Here is a 16,702-nt window from a genome sequence, read left to right as displayed (position 1 = left end):
ACAGTTTGTTTGGCCAATTCCAAAGATTTGCCCACAATGAGTATGTCATCTAAATATGCCATGACCATGTGTTTACGTTTCCGTAGAAACGCTAGGGCTGGTTTCAAAATTTTGTGAACAGCCTGGAGCTGATGATAAACCATTTGGCAGTGCTTTATACTGCCAGAGTTGCCCATCCAGTTGAATTTTAAGTAACATCTGTGGTCACCTCGTATAGGCACTGAATAGTAAGCATCTTTTAAATCGATGCTGGCCATGAAGTAACCTTTGGAAATTAATTGTTTAGCAGTAACAAAGGTTTCCATTTTGTCAGATCTATGATGATGCGATAACCACCATCTTTTTTGTTTTTGGTAAATATATTGGACACAAATTCTAATGACATGCATACGTCGTGGCGGGCTTCTTCACGTAGTCACTCACGTGACTCCGAAGTAAAATGCTGGAGTAACTCAGCGTGTTAGGTAGCAACCCTGGAGAACATGGATACGTGATCTTTGTCGGGACCCTTCTTCAGAGATGTCCTCCAGAGATTCAGTCTGACCTGTTGAGTTACTCCAGCACTGTCCATCTATTTTTTGTACACCAGCATCTGCAGTTCTTTGTGTCTGCTCTGTGAATCCACTTTGACAATCCATTCTTTCCCTACATGCGTTGTCCTGCCTCTCTTCTCTTTCAGCTTTCTCCAATCACATCCCCCCACCCCAACATCAGCTTGAAGAAGGATCCTGACCCAAAACGTCACCAATCCATGTTCTCCAGAGATGCAGAGTTACTCCAGTACATTGTGCCTTTTGTTTGTAAACCGGCATCTGCAGTTCTTTGGTCGGCACAAAATGCAGGATTAACTCAGCGGGACAGGCGGCATCTCTGGAGAGAAGGAATGGGTGATGTTTCGGGTCGAGACCCTTCTTCAGACTGAGAGTCTCGAGCCGAAACGTCACCCATTCCTTCTCTCCAGAGATGCTGCCTGTCCCGCTGAGTTACTCCAGCATTTCGTGTCTACCTTCGATTTAAACAAGCATCTGCAGTTCTTTCCTACACATTTTGTCAGCAGTTCTTTGATTATCTATTCTTCCTGCTTTAATATTAAGAAAATGACAGTACCAAGTTGGAAATCAGTATTGGGTTTTTTAAACAAGGAATCCAGAAGGATAGAGGCAGTGTAAAAGGAGCAGACTGCTTTAAAATGTTGCTTTGACCAGCACAATCCTATAAATAAGTGAGGAAGAAATATGCCCCAGATGCACGAATCTATACATAGGGCTGAATTCCACATAACTTGCGTATCCCAGGCATGTCGTCTTTGCTAATTCCTCTGTTGCATTATCGACTGCTGAACTGCCGGATCTGTGCATGCATTCCGCTCATGAATCACTCTAAAGCCACAACACACATTTCTTTTGGATAACTTGACAAACAAAAGACAGTTAGGTCCGATCGACAACGGCTCTTAATTCTGACAGTTTCCATCAGTAATTGTATACCCCTAATCTAGCGGGCAGACCAGCCAGATAATGACTAGAGAATCAACAACCTCTAAACTGGGTAACATTTCATATGAAGGAACTGATGGCTTTAGACGTTAGATTGTAGAGACACAGACTTTAGAGATGCAGACTTTAGAGATACAGCGTGGAAATATGCCCTTCGGCCCACAAAACCAAATAACCTACAAACCTGTATGTCTTTGGAGTGTGGGAGGAAACCAGTGCGCCCGGAGAAATCCCACGCGGTCACATAGGGAATGGACAAACTCCGTACAGATAGCACCCGAGGTCAGCATGGAACCCGGGTCTCTGGCGCTGGAAGGCAGCCACTCTACCATTTGCGCCACTGTGCTGCCCCGGACTGTTGGCTGTGCAACAATGATGTTGGACTACAAAACCTATTGTAAATAAGGCAGCACGGTGATGCAGGCCCTTCATCAGACTCCTAAACTGGTATCGGCTTTCTGGTGCCAAATGCAACATTGCTGGAGGAACTCAGCAGGTCAAGGCAGCACCTGTGGAGGGAAATGGACAGAGGCGTTTCAGGTGCAGACTCTTTTCCCACCTATCCGTATCCTCCACAGATGCTGCCTGATCCGCCGAGCTCCTCCAGCACTTTGACTTTTACATACTATTCCAGCATCTGCAGTTCCTTGCGTCTCTCAATTGCAACATGATGATACTCAAGAACACCTCAAAATTCTTCAGTCCAAGGCTGAGGCTGGAGTACCTGGAGAAAATCTGCATAGTTACGGGGAGAGCGTACAAACTCCATACAGACAGCAGCTGTAGTCACGATCGAACCCGGGTCTCTGGCACCAACTCTACCACTATGCCGCCCATCCACGTTCTCCGGAGATGAACGTTCTATGCTGGCTGAGTACTCCAGCACTCTGTGTCTTTTTCTTAAATAAGTTCTGTATGTCCAGGTGAATACAGCAGATGTATTAAAACTATTTCGGTCTAACCAAGGACAAATAGTTGTCCAACCTGGCCCAACCTACTCCTGACAACAAATCCATGATAACCAACAAAGCATATAATAATAATAATAATAATAATAATAATAATAATAATACGTTTTATTTGTATAGCGCTTTTCAAGGACTCAAAGTCGCTTTACATGGTGAGTCAAGAACAAAACAAAATAGAGCAGTAAGACAGAGATGCAAAGGGGAGGGGGACATGGGACTAAGGGTATGCAGAGGTGCAGAGATGGGTCTTGAGGCGGGACTGGAAGATGGTGAGGGACTCAGAAGTTCGGATCAATTGCGGGAGGGAGTTCCAGAGCCTGGGAGCTGCCCTGGAGAAGGCTCTGTCTCCAAAAGTGCAGAGGTTGGATTTCAGAATGGAGAGGAGACCGGCTGAAATGGATCTGAGGGACCATGAGGGTTGGTAGGGGGAGAGGAGGTCAGTGAGATAAGGGGGGGCCAAGTGGTTGAGGGCTTTGTAGGTGAGGACCAGGATTTTTAGATGATCCGGTGGGAAATGAAGCCAGTGAAGTTCTTTGAGGACTGGGGTGATGTGGTGCCAGGATTTGGTGTGGGTAATGAGTCGGGCGGCTGCATTCTGGACCAGTTGGAGTCGGTTGATGTTGCTGGAATTAATGCCAAAGAGAAGAGAGTTACAGTAGTCCAGTCGGGAGGAGATGAAGGCATGGATGAGTCTTTCAGCAGCGGGGGGTGTGAGAGAGGGTCTGATTTTGGCAATGTTGCGGAGGTGAAAAAATGATGTTTTGACAACATTGACGACAGCGTGAGGCTCAAGGGAGAGGGTTGAGTCAAAGATCACGCCAAGGTTGCGGGCCTGAGGAGATGGGGAGACAGTGGTGCCGTCAATAGTGAGAGTGGGGTTGTTAATTTTGGTAAGTGTTGATTTGGAGCCAATGAGGAGAAATTCTGTTTTGTTACTGTTTAATTTAAGGAAGTTGAGTTGCATCCAAGATTTGATGGCTGACAGGCAGGAGTTGATATGGGAGAGAGGGGGGTGGTGGGGGGACTTGGTGCTGAGATAGATCTGGGTGTCATCAGCATAGCAATGGAAGTCCAGTTTGAAGTGACGGAGTATATGACCAAGGGGGAGGATGTAGATGATGAAGAGGAGGGGATCGAGAACAAAGCCTTGGGGAACGCCTTGAGTGACAGTGGCTGTAGCAGATGTGTGGTTATGGAGAGAGATGGTGGGATCGGTTGGAAAGGTAGGAACGGAGCCAGCTGAGTGCAGAACCTTCAATGCCAAGGTCCCCAAGTCTGGTAAGCAGGATGTTATGGTTCACGGTATCGAAGGCCGCACTCAGGTCGAGGAGGATGAGGATGTTGAGGGAACCAGTGTCAGCAGAGGTGAGGAGGTCGTTGAGGACTTTGAGGAGAGCAGTTTCTGTGCTATGGAGGGGGCGAAATCCAGATTGGAGGGGTTCGAATAGGTTATACGCGAGGAGGTGGGAATGAAGTTGTGACGCGACTATATGCTCCAGGGTTTTTGAAAGAAAGGGGAGGTTTGAGATTGGGCAGTAGTTAATGAGAGAGGAGGGATCAAGACCAGGTTTCTTTAAGATTGGAGTGACAGCAGCAGTTTTGAAAGCAGAGGGGACAATTCCTTGGGACAATGAGGAGTTGAAGAGATTAATGAGGTAGGGGCAGAGAACGGGGAGGCAGGACTTCAGCAGGGGAGTGGGGAGAGGGTCGAGTGAGCAGGTAGTGGGTTTGGAAGAGCTAATGAGTTTGGAGATTTCATATGTCAGACTGTAAATTCCACCCCCCCATCACCTTAAACCTATGTTCTCTGGTTCTTGATTCTCCTACTCTGGGCAAGATCATTTGTGTCTACCCGATCTATTCCTCTCGTGAAATATGAAGAAGGGTCCGAGCCAAAATGTGGACTGTCTGTCTAAAGAAGGGAACAGACCTGAAATGTCACCTGTCCATTCCCACCACAGATGCCACCTGACCCATTCAACTACTGCAACTTTCTCTGTTTCGCTCAAACCATAAAATGCGTCAGAGTCTGACCGGTCGATGGCCAGATACTGGTGTATATGCCAGTGCAAACGTGCAAACTCCACACAGACAGTATCCCGAGGTCAGGATGGAACCCAGACCACCAATGCAGTGAGGCAGCAGCTCCACCAGCTGCACCAACCTCCTCTCCAGTGACTGAGATAGAAACCCAATTGTTATTTCACTTGTCAACTTCCGTTGGAGTAGAGGCCACACTTTATCCCAAGAAAGGTCTGAGGGAGAGCCATGAAGAATAGGATAACCATGTCTCTGTGCCGCCCTTATCTGTCACAACGGTAAAACACATTTGGACAGCTACATGGATAGGATCGGTTTAGAGGGATATCGGAAAATGCAGGCAGATGGGACTAGTGTGGATGGGACACGTTGGTCAATAAGGCCTAGTTGGGCCGAAGGGCCTGTTTCCTCGCTGTATGACTATGACTCCATTAGGTTTAGGAACAGCCCCGTTGGCAGCATTTTCACACCATTTAAAGTTCATTGTAACTGAAATCCTCCTTGCTGACATCAATGGCACAGTAAGACACGGTGGCACAGCGGCAGAGTTGCTGTCTTATAGCGCCAGAGGTCCGGGTTCGATCCTCACTACAAGTGCTGTCTGAACGGAGTTTGCACGTTCTCCCTGTCACCTCGTGGGTTTCTTCCGGGTGCTTCGGCTTCCTCCCACACTCCAAAGACGTGCGGGGTTTGTAGGTTAATTGGCTTTGGTAACATTGTAGGAAAGTGCCAGTGGGCAGGGTGATCGCTGGTGGGCCGAAGGTCCTGTTTCCGCACTGTATCTCTAAAGTTTAAAGTCAAGTGTGATTGCACTCACCTGATTAACTACTGGCATCAGCACCGGGCTCTTCATCAGCAACGGGGACCTTCTCATATTTGCCGTGACCAGTTACCACAAACTTGTACCTTGCACTTGGCGGCTGATTCAAAAGTAAAGGAAACAACAGGATTATTTTTCTTGCTCTACATATTGTAGAGACAATTACACAGAAACATTCGCTATTGAGATTAAAATAGCCTCAGAATGATTTTTTTCTCCAATAATACATCTTTGTGATGAAGATTCTAACAGTGGCTCAGCTGGTAGAGCCGCTGCCTCACAGTGCCAGAAACCCAGGTTCGATCCTGACCTCGGGTACTCTCTGTACGGAGTTTGCACGTTCTCCCTGTGACCATGTGGGTTTTCTCCGGGTGCTCCAGTTCCCTCCCACACCCCAAAGACGTGTGCACGTTGTAGGTTAATTGGCCCTCAGTAAATTGCCCCCAGTACTTTTGTACGTGAGTTTGAGTCGATGGTATTTATCTGATCTGTTTGGAGAGCTTGCAACACAAAGCTTTTCACCATACCTGTGACAGTAAGAAACCTAACTCTGGGTGAGAATGTGAAAGTGTGATAACATAGAACTGGTGTGAAAGGGTGATTGATGGTTGGTGTGGACTCAATGGGCTGAAGGCCCAGTTTCTATAGATAGACACAAAACGCTGGAGTAACTCAGCAGGTCAGGCAGCATGTCTAAAGAAAATGGATAGGTGACGTTTTGGGAAAGGACACTTTTCAAACTGATTGTAGGGCGGGCGTGGTGGGTGGACTTTGTTTGTAGGGGATTGTAGGGGGATTGTTTCTATGTTGGATATCTCAATCCAAGCATAATATGGTTAAAATTATAACTTCCCTGCACAATTCCCATGAAAGCCATAGAAATTTGAGGTGATTTGGGAAATGACGTCAGAGGTGAGTTAATGGTAGTTTTGTTAATGGCAGGAAATGATTTAGCGGAGGTGAGTTAATGGTAGTTTTGCAATGAAGTGTTACATTGATTATGGATCTTGGAGCAGCCACATTGATGCCATTTGTTTGTGAGTTTGCCGTTGCCATCAGCTAACAGATGATAATCTACTGGTCATGAGACCCAGACAAGAGTGGCATTGAGAAAACATTGGATTTTCACCAAAAATGTATTTGCATCAGTCAGTTCCACTCAAAGGAGATTTCAGAACTTTTAGCTCGTACGTTTGAATAAAAAATTTAATAAATCTATTTTCAGAGGTAATTTAATTAAAGAAGTTGCAACTCGTGATTAAGGTCCATTTTTGGACTTTTCACAAAACAGGGAATGAACATTTACCAGCTTAGTTCTGGATGGTGGAATTCACTGCCACAGAAGGCAGTGGAGGCCAATTCACTGGATGTTTTCAAGAGTTAGATTTAGCTCTTAGGGCTAACGGAATCAAGGGATACGGGGAAAAAGCAGGAACGGGGTACTGATTTTGGATGATCAGCCATGATCATATTGACTGGCAGTGCTGGCTTGAAGGGTCAAATGGCCTACTGCTGCACCTATTGTCTATGTTTCTACGATTGTGGTTAAAGGTGTGTTAAATGCAGATGCAACTGGATTCAATCCAGATCTCGGGTGCTGTCTGCATGGAGTTTGCACGTTCTCCCTGTGACCGCGAGGGTTTCCTCTGGGTGCTCTGGTTTCATCTCACAATGCACAGACGTGCAGGTTTGTAGGCTAATTTGTAAAATTGTCCCTACTGTGTGGAGAACGGATGAGAAAGTGGGATAACACAGAACTAGTATGAATGGTGGATGGATGGTCGGCATGGAAGTGGTGGGCCGTAGGGCTTATTTCCACACTGTAACTCTCAACTCTACTCCCAAAATAAGGCAATAGATAGTTTACTCACCTTTCCAGCATTTGATAATTTGTTGCATGAAGGGGAATCAGATTTGTTTTCCCAAATATTCTTCTTGCTCCTCACATCCCCGGGCTTAATCTCCTAGAGAAATACAAATGAACGATATAACATGAATTGTGACAATCTGAAATGGTCAGTGTGGACTCGCTGGGCCAAAGGGCCTGTTTCTATGCAGTGTCACCCTCTGAGTCTTTCACTTTCCGAAATGCCATGGCTCAAAATTTTGCAAACAGGCATCTAATTTTGTTATAGAAGGGGAGAAATAGTTCAGATACATTAAGATGAAAGGCATTGTGCTCTATTTTGAAGAGTTACTCAAGATCCATTAGTTAGAAAGTCCCTAAGACTTTACTTTTATACTTTAGAGATACAGCGTGATAACAGGCCCTTTGGCCCAAGTCCACGCCGACCAGTAATCCCTGCACATTAACACTACCTGACACATATCAGGAACAATTTACAGTTTTACTGAAGCCAATTAATCTATAAACCTATACATCTTTAGAGTGTGGGAGGAAACACACGCAGGTCATGGGGAGAATGTACAAACTCTGTACAGACAGCACACGTAGTCAGTATCGAGCCCAGATCTCTGGCGCTATAAGACAGCAACTCTGCCGCTGCGCCACCATGCCGCCCACGGGTGGGAACCCTACTTCAGATATGTTAATGGAGTTTAACTGATGACAGATCCAATATATTCATGGACATTCATGCATTCAGAATATAGAAAATACTTAAAACTCATATCACGATACCTATTGCAAATACAGCAGGCAGTGGAGGCCAATTCACTAGATGTTTTCAAGAGTTAGATTTAGCTCTTAGGGCTAAGACCATGACAGTTGATATTTTATTTTAAAGCATGTTGAAGTAACACATCGTTAAAATGCTCTACATTATGGGCTACATTAAAGCTGCTTCAATGACTCTTCTAGTTTTACTATTTGAAGTTGAGTAACAGAAGAAAGGAAAGCAAAAATGACTTTGTTTAATCCAGCACGATTTGGAAGTTTTGATGGAGATAATTTATTTTGGGATATGGGTAGAACGGTGGCGCAACGGTAGAGTTGTTGCCTGTCAGCGACAGAGACCTGGGTTCAATCCTGACCACGGGTGCTGTCTGTATGGAGTTTGTACATTCTCCCCGTCACTGCGTAGATTTTCTTTGGGCGCTCTGGTTTCCTCCCACCCCCCACAGATGTACAGGTTTGTAGGTTAATTGACTTTGTAAGATTTGTAAATGGTCCCGAGTGTGGAGGATAGTGCTAGTATACAGGGTGATGGCTGGTTGGCACAGACTTGGTGGGCCGAAGGACCCGTTTCTGCGCTGTATCTCTAAACTAAACTAAAGAAAAGCAAAAAAAATTAATCCACTGGGATTCGATTCGGATTTTTCTTACATCAAACAAACTATATTTGCAAGAGTCAGCACTGTCGTGGCTAACTCTAGGAATGTCACAATGAGTCAGAAAGATCAGATTCCAAAGCTAATCGAATACAGTTGTTGGAATGGGAAATGCAATTTACTCTTGACAACTGTCTCTCTGGCTTCAAGGGCAGCTATTTATGGAACATGAGCAAAGCACAAAGTGCTGGAGGAACTCTCAGGGTCAGGCAGCATCTGTGGATGGAATGGACAGATGACTTGTCAGGTCGGGACCCTACACCAGACTGATAAGAGTAGAGAGGAGAAAGGTGGAAGAGAGAAGAGGGTTGGGGCACTGGCAAGTGATAGGTGGATACACCTGAGGGTGGGGGGGGGGGGAGAGGTTTGCTTGATAAAGGCTAGAGATGAAAAGGAGACAAAGGGGTGCCTGGGAAGAGAGGTGAAACGTAAAGCTGGAGGGAGGGAGATAGTTGGAAGGAGACGGGGTGGGAGGTTAAGAGGTGAAAGGAGCTGGCTAGTGACAGGAGAGGAGGGGGTAGGGGGGAATATTACAGGTCCTTCTGCCCATCGAGTCCACGATGACCACAATCACCCTTACACAAGCTCTAACCTACACCCAGGGACAATTTACTGAAACCAATTAACCTACACACCCGCACGTCTTTGAAATGTGGGAGGAAACCGGAGAAACCAGAGAAAACCCAAGTGGCCACAGGGAGAACGTACAAACTCCGTACAGACAGCACCCCTGGTCAGGATTGAACCCGGGTGCCTGGCGCTGTAAGGTAACATCTTTACCACTGTGCCTTTTCTAACTTTCTATCCCCTACTACAAACAAACAACCTGATGAAGGGTCCTGACCCGAAACATCGCCTATCCATTCCCCCCACAGATGCTACCTGACCCGCAAAGTTACTCAAGCGCCTTTTGCTTAGGATTCGAGCCTCTGCAGTTCCTTGTATCGCCATAGAACCTGCCTTGGTTGTCCACCTGCAGTCTGTATACATGGCCAGTAGAGGGTGGTGTTGTCCCACAGCCACATACCAGGCTGACACTGTGTGTGGGGCGGTTTTCACTGGGAACACTTCCAGCTGGAATAGCTCACCACAAAGGGCTGATGAGAAGGATCAGATTTTGTATTCCTGTGCTGCCTCAAAAGGGTGATTTGCAATGAACCTCATCTTTTTGACTCAGGTCATTGAGTCTTCCAAAACTGAAAATTATGTTGTGGTTTTGCTTTTGGAAGCAAAATATTTTGCACTTTGAATTGCACAATGTAACATTCTCACTTAGATATTTTGAAAGAATTTATGACCATCAGGTGATGAGTATGTGTGTATGTGTGTGAGAGTGTTGTGTGTGTGTGTGTGCGTGTGTGTGAGAGAGGGAGAGAGAGAGGGTGAGTGTGAGTGAGAGAGCAAGAGAGTGTGTGTTGTATGTATGAGAGGGAGAGACTGACTATGTTTTGTGTGTGTGTGTGTGTGTGAGGATATGTCTGTGTTCTGATTGTATGTGTGTGTGTCGTAAGGTCCTAAGTGATAGGAGTAGAATTAGGCCATTCGGCCCATCAAGTCTACTCCGCCATTCAATCATGGCTGATCAGTCTCCCCTCCTAACCCCATTCTCCTGCCTTCTCCCCATAACCTCTGACACCTGACTAATCAAAAATCTCTCTGCCTTAAAAATATCCACTGACTTGGCCTCTACAGCTTCCTGTGGCAAAGAATTCCACAGATTCACCATCTTCTGACGAAAGAAATTTCTCCTCATCTCCTTCCTTCTTCTTCGAGTCCGTTGCAATCTCAGATGTCGCTCTGCCAGTATCTGGCGCAGGTCACAGCTGGTCGGGTCGGTTCAGCCAGGTCCTGGGGGCTGCACTGGGGGGCGTGGTCACACTCCAGTAGGTGGGACATTGTCTGTACTGCTCCACAGCTGCATGTGTCTTCTGCCTGGTAGTTCCATGCTTTCATAAGTGCTTTGCACCTCCCCTGCTCCACTCGTAATCTGTTGAGGGCCTTCCAGGTTGGCCATGGGAGGTCGTGCCCGCTGGCGAGGCATTCAGTCGGAGTGATTCCTCTCTCCATCCAGTCGTGGGCTCGTGTGTTGAGCTGGTTCCATTCATCTTTCCAGATGTTGGTCCTTGCTGTTTCTTTGGTTGTCTGGAGAGGTGGGACTGTCTGCAAGAAACTGGCTCTGGATTTCAGTCGGGGTGGAGGTGCTGTGTGTCCGTGCAGGGGGTGTCTGGTATCGATCTCCTGTGCTCTCCGCTCTTCTTGGGCGACGATGGATCGTCTGATATGGGGGGGGGGCAATACCAGCTAGGGCGTAGAGGCACGGGACTGGCGTTGTCTTTATGCATCCCGTGATAATGCGGTAGGTGTCGTTGAGGGCTGTGTCAACCAGTTTGGTGTGGTGGGAGCGGCTCCAGCTTGAGCACGCGTATTCAGCTGTGGAGAAGCACAGGGCTAGGGCAGTTGCACGGATGGTTGGTGGATCAGCTCCCCACTTTGAGTTTACCAGTTTGCGCAGGATGTTGTTGCGAGTGTTGACCTTGGCTTTGGTGTTCTGAAGGTTGGTTTTGAAAGAGAGTGTCCTGTCGAGTGTGACTCCGAGGTACACGGAGTGGAAGTGGTTGGAGAGTTTGTGGCCATCCCATGAGACGCTCAGTTGTTTTCCTGCATCTCGATTTTTAAGATGGAAGCTGCATAGTTGGGTTTTTGATGGGTTGGGTTTCAGGTGGTTGTTATTGTAGTAGGTTGTCATCTCTTGGAGGGCGCTTTCCAGGACAGACTCGATCTTCTGGAAGTTCTCCTGTTGGGTGGTGATGCAGAGATCATCAGCATAGATGAAGCGGCGGCATTGTGGGGGAAGTGGTTGGTCGTTGGTGTAGATGTTGAAGAGTACGCTGCCTTGTGGTACGCCATTCTTTTGGGCTTTCCATTTGCTCTTCTTGTCGTTTAGTTGAACGAAGAAGCGCCTGTTGTTGAGAAGGCTTTTGATGACTTGGCACAGGTCGAGGTCACCAGTCATGTCAAAAAGTTTCCTGATCATGGTGCGGTGCTGGACAGTGTCGTAGGCAGCGGTGAGGTCTATGAAAGTTGCTCCGGTGATGAGTTTGCACTCAACACCATCCTCAATGTGTTGGGTGAGGTTCAGTAGCTGCCCGGCACAGGAGCGGCCAGGGCGGAAGCCAGCTTGATCTTTAGTAAGCTTGGAGTCTATAAGTGGCGTAAGGCGTTGGAGTAGTAGCCTCTCGTAGAGCTTGTAGGTGATGCAGAGGAGGGAAATGGGTCTGTAGCTCTTTGGGGATGATGGGTCCTTTCCAGGTTTGGGAATTGCGACAGTCTTGGCCTTTCTCCATACAGGTGGGGTTGTTTTCTGTGCCATGCATGAGTTCAGCATTGCTGGGAGTCAGGTCTTTGCTTTAGGTCCAAGGTGCTGTATCATTTCCGTCAGTACATCGTCGATTCCTGCTGCTTTCCCAGGTTTCAGCATGCTCATTGCAGCTTCGAGTTCTTCTAGGTCGAAGGGCTTGGTGAGAGCGCTGGCTGGTTGTAGGCGGTCTGTTACCGCTGTCCGGCGGAATTCTCCTGTGGGTCTGCGCCAGTTTTGGCTACGACCGTTTGCCACCAGCTGTGCTGCAACTGAGTTTGCTGTGACTGTTGTGAGCGTGGGCGGTGTGGTATGGTCTTCACCGAGGCGGCGGATTGTGGCCCATGCCTTCCTGCTGTTATTGGTCATGTTGGGGTTTTCTATCAACTCCTTCCAGACTTGCCAAGCAATCTCCTTCCTAAAAGAACGTCCTTTAATTCTAAGACTATGACCTCTAGTCCTAGACTCTCCCACTAGTGGAAACATCCTCTCCACATCCACTCTATCCAAGCCTTTCACTATTCTATATGTTTCAATGAGGTACGTGTGTGTTTGTGTGTGAGCATTTGTACCTGTGTGAGAGAGTGTGTTGTTTGTGAGAGAGTGTTTGTGTATTATATGTATGAGAGGGAGTGAGAGACTATGTTTTGTGTGTGAGACAGAAAATATGTCTGTGTTCTGATTGTGTGTGTGTGTGTGTGTGTGTGTGTGTGTGTGTGTGTGTGTGTGTGTGTGTGTGTGTGTGTGTGTGTGTGTGTGTGTGTGTGTGTGTGAGTGCGTGCGTGCGTGCGTGTGTGCGTGCGTGCGTGCGTGCGTGCGTGTGTGTGTGTGCGTGCGTGCGTGCGTGCGTGCGTGCATGCGTGCATGGGTATGGACTGTTTCTATGCTGTATGACTATGATTCTATGAAGTATCCACAATAGATTGTCAGCTGAGAATAAGATAGACCTTGCAATCTTTGTTTTAATTTTAAAGACATAACATGGAAACCGGCCCTTCAGCCCATTAGCTCCATTGATCACCCTTTCACACCAGTTCTACTTTATCCACTCTCTACTCCCTACACGTTAGGGGCTATTTACAGAGAGCCAATTAACCTACAAACCTGCACGTTTTGGGGAATGTGTAAACTCCACACAGACAGCACTGGAGATCAGGATCGAACCGAGCCTCTAGTGACCAACACACTAGCCAAAATAGTTCATACACATACCGCCCCACCAAATCCACCAATCGCTTGACAATCTTTGTCCCGCCCCCATCTCTTTTCCAGCTTTCTCTGCCCATCAGTCTGAAGAAGGGTCTCAAACTGAAACACAGCCTATCGTTTTTCTTCAGAGATGCTGCCTGGTCCGCTGGATTACCCTGGAGAATGCTACTTGATCGAGAAAATGAGGGAAATAGTGGTAAAATGGTCTTTCCCCTGCCCCCTACCACAAATAATATTCTGTGTATTCCTCTCTCGCCCAGTCTCTCTCACTCTCTCTGTTATGCTCTCTATCTCACTCGCACTCCCTCAATTTCACGCTCTCTCATGCTCTCACACACTTTCTTGCGCTCTTGCACACTTTAATTCGCACATTTTCACTCGCACTCTCCCCCACTCTCGCTCACTTTCTGTCCCGCTCTCTTTGCCTTTCTCTCTCTCTCTCTTCCTTTCTCTCTCTCTCTCTCTCTCTCTCACGTACAATAATCTCGCTATTAATTCCCTTCACTTTTCTAACGTGAAACATGATGAGAGATCACAACTCACGGGGGGTTCAACGAGAAAGATCAACAAACTGACCCAGAAAATCCCCAGAGAATTGAAGACTGAGAAAGGGCCCGCAGTGCTGTTGAATAGAATGTCCTCGGGGTATGTCGCAGCAAAACCCCCCAGGAAACCTGAATGAATAGAAAGGAATGCACGCTCAACTCTAGTGTGGTCGTGTCTCTGGGATTTCATTCGTCACACATGCCAAACTGGCCATCTTTCAACATGCCTTGCGGTTACAAGACCACGGGACAATTACCTTCAGAGAAGCCAGTGTGGAGGAGATTTAAGAAAAGGCACAGAAGACATGTAGCAGAGCAGGAGATAATCAGAGCCAAAGGCAAAGTAAATCCAAGAGTGTGGAGGGAGCCTGAAGAGAAGAAAAAGAATGAATAGATACGGGATGGAATAAAATATTGTTTTGTTCTATAGATTTAAGACCTCTAAATTGGATTGAAAATTGCTTCCTTTTTATGCTAAACAATGAAATAAATTCATTGAGCTTACTTGAGTTCAGAGAACAGGCCCTTCGGCCCACTGAGTCTGCACCGACCTATGATCATCCATACACTATCTCATATACACTATCCATATTTCAGTCTGAAGAAGGGTTCCGACCCAAAACGTCGCCTATTCCTTTTCTCCAAGGATCTGCCTGAACCGCTGAGCTACTCCAGAATGTTGTGTCCATCAGCTGTATATCCTACACCCGAGGGACAGTGTACCGAAGCCAATTAAACCTACAAACCTGCACGTCTTTGGGATGTGGAAGAAAACTGGAGCACCCGGAGGAAACACACAGTCACAGGGAAAACATGCAAACTCCGTACAGACAGCACCAGTAGTCAGGATCACACCGGGTTTCTGGCGCTGTGAGGCAACAACTAACCCGCTGGGCCACTGTGCTGGCCATTATAATACCTATATTACAATAATGCAACAATGTTTTTGTAATTAATAGATCTTTAACGGCACTTGACATTTGTGGTGTATCAGAGTTCTGATCTGCTTATAATAAAGGCAAATTAACCATCAGTTTATGTTGTATGAGCTATAAATATCACTTGCACTTAAAAAAAAACTCTTAACATTAATTTCTATTTAAAACATGCTCGAAACACATGAGAATCGAGTCAATACAAAAATGTGACGCAGAATCAAATCTGTACTGTGTAAGAATTAACTTTGTGATAAACATTTTCCATTGGAATTGGAAGGACAACACAGTTGAGCAGCAGTAGAGTTGCTGCCTTACAGCACCAGAGACCCGGGCTTGATCCTGACTACGGGTGCGTCTGTACGGAGTTTGTATGTGCTTTCCCGTGATCGCGTGGGATAGTACTAGTGTACGGGGTGATCGCTGGTCAGCGCGGACTCGGTGGAGCGAAGGGCCTGTTCCACGCTGTTATTCTGAACTAAACTAAACTGAATTCAAGTTAGTGAGCGATCAGGGAGGGTAACAAGTTTTACTTACAGAGGGTTTGGAAGGACTGGACTTGGCACCGGTCTCAGGGGTCTTGCTCACCCACTGGTTGATGAGGTCACAAACACCGACTTTCAACCCATCAGTATCCTGGATGAGGATAAGTAACATTGGAAAGAGAAAACACCTTTATTACTGAAACATCTTCACCCATGTCACAATCTCCTGTCCTTGGATTTCGAAGTGCGGGAATTTTTTGTTTTGTTTTTAGAGATACACCTGGAAAGGCTTTGTAACCGCTCGTAAGATAAGACGCAAAAAGCTGGAGTAACTCAGCGCGTCAGGCGGCACCTTTGGAGAAAAGGAATAGGTGGCGTTTTGGGTCAAGACCATGCATCAGACTAACGGTCAGGGGAGGTGAAAACTAGAGATATGAACAGGTGCAAAGAACAAATGAATGAAAGGTATTCAAAAGGACAAATCAAAGCCTGCAATGATGATCAGGGGAAGATGGAGCCCACAATGGCCCTCCTCTCTTTCAGCTCCCTTCGCACCTCCTCAATTCTTTTGTCTCACGCCTTGTCTTTTCACGTCTAGCCTTTGTCCACCCATCTGCCTATCAAACAATCCCTCACTTGGATCCACCTATCACTCCCCAGGTTTTATCCTGCCCATCCTCTCTCCCAGCTTTCTCTCCCCTCCTCCACCCCGATCAGCCTGAAGAAGGGTGCCGACCAGAAACGCCACCTATCCTTGTTCTGCCGAAATGCTGCCTGACCCGCTGACTTACTCCAGCACTTTGCGTCTTTTCTTGCCAAGTTGGTGCAGTGCATCTTATGGAGTCCACACCCTGCTACCACGGCACCTCATTTTGGGTGTTCGTGGTGAGTCCCAATTTGTCTGGAAGTACATGTACGTTATTGGAGATGTATGTATCCATTCTGTGCACAATGTTTCATTGAGTTGTACCGTTTGGATGGAGGAAAGGCTCCAGGGAGTCCCTTGCTACCTGATACTCAACCTGTAACCTACTCCTATAACCCTAGTGTTTGTGTGGTTTGAGCAAAGCACAAAGAGCCAGAAGAACTCAGGCTGCATCTATGGAGTAAATAGGCAGGTGACGTTTCAGCTCGGGATCCTTCTTCAGACATCATCAGTTTCAATATATCGCAAAAACCAGGAGCACTCAGAGAGTTTAGTTAAGTTTAGTTTAGAGATACAGTGCGGAAACAGGACCTTCGGCCCGAGTCCACGCCGACCAGCAATCACCCCGTACACTTGTTCTATCCTACACACTTTACAGGGACAATTTACAGAAGCCAATTAACGTACAAACCTGCACGTCTTTGGACTGTGGGAAGAAATCAGGAGAAAACCCATGTGGTCACAGGGAGAAGGTACAAACTCTGTGCAAACAGCACCCGAAGTCAGGATTGAACCCGCGTCTTTGGCGCTGAAAGGCAGCAACTCTGCCACTGTGCCACCGTGCTGCCTCTGACTTGCTTTCAAACAATTCACTTAAAGTTTAAAAATGCTTTCAGTTATTCCTTGGCTAGA

The 16,702-nt window shown here is 46.8% G+C and overlaps 1 protein-coding gene across 4 annotated transcripts in view; it reads right to left on the bottom strand.

Annotated features, from left to right (window-relative positions):
• The window catches only part of LOC116984701 (non-muscle caldesmon-like), a 168,339-nt gene that overhangs the window by 13,619 nt on the left and 138,018 nt on the right, over window positions 1-16,702 (bottom strand). For 3 of the 4 annotated variants that reach the window (XM_033039016.1, XM_033039014.1, XM_033039015.1), the window contains 3 exons: window positions 15,197-15,295; window positions 7,196-7,288; window positions 5,322-5,424 (listed from right to left, as the gene is read on the bottom strand). In XM_033039016.1, coding sequence (XP_032894907.1) covers window positions 5,326-5,424; window positions 7,196-7,288; window positions 15,197-15,295 — 291 coding nt within the window. In that variant the 3' untranslated portion in view covers window positions 5,322-5,325. The remainder of the gene's footprint in view (window positions 1-5,321; window positions 5,425-7,195; window positions 7,289-15,196; window positions 15,296-16,702) is intronic. The other variant, XM_033039017.1, reaches the window with a different exon arrangement.

Source organism: Amblyraja radiata, chromosome 20 (assembly GCF_010909765.2).
Source record: "Amblyraja radiata isolate CabotCenter1 chromosome 20, sAmbRad1.1.pri, whole genome shotgun sequence".
NCBI classification, from domain to species: Eukaryota; Metazoa; Chordata; class Chondrichthyes; order Rajiformes; family Rajidae; genus Amblyraja; species Amblyraja radiata.
The sequence above is the reverse complement of the archived record's forward strand: the minus strand, read 5'-3'. Positions and strand labels throughout refer to the sequence as shown.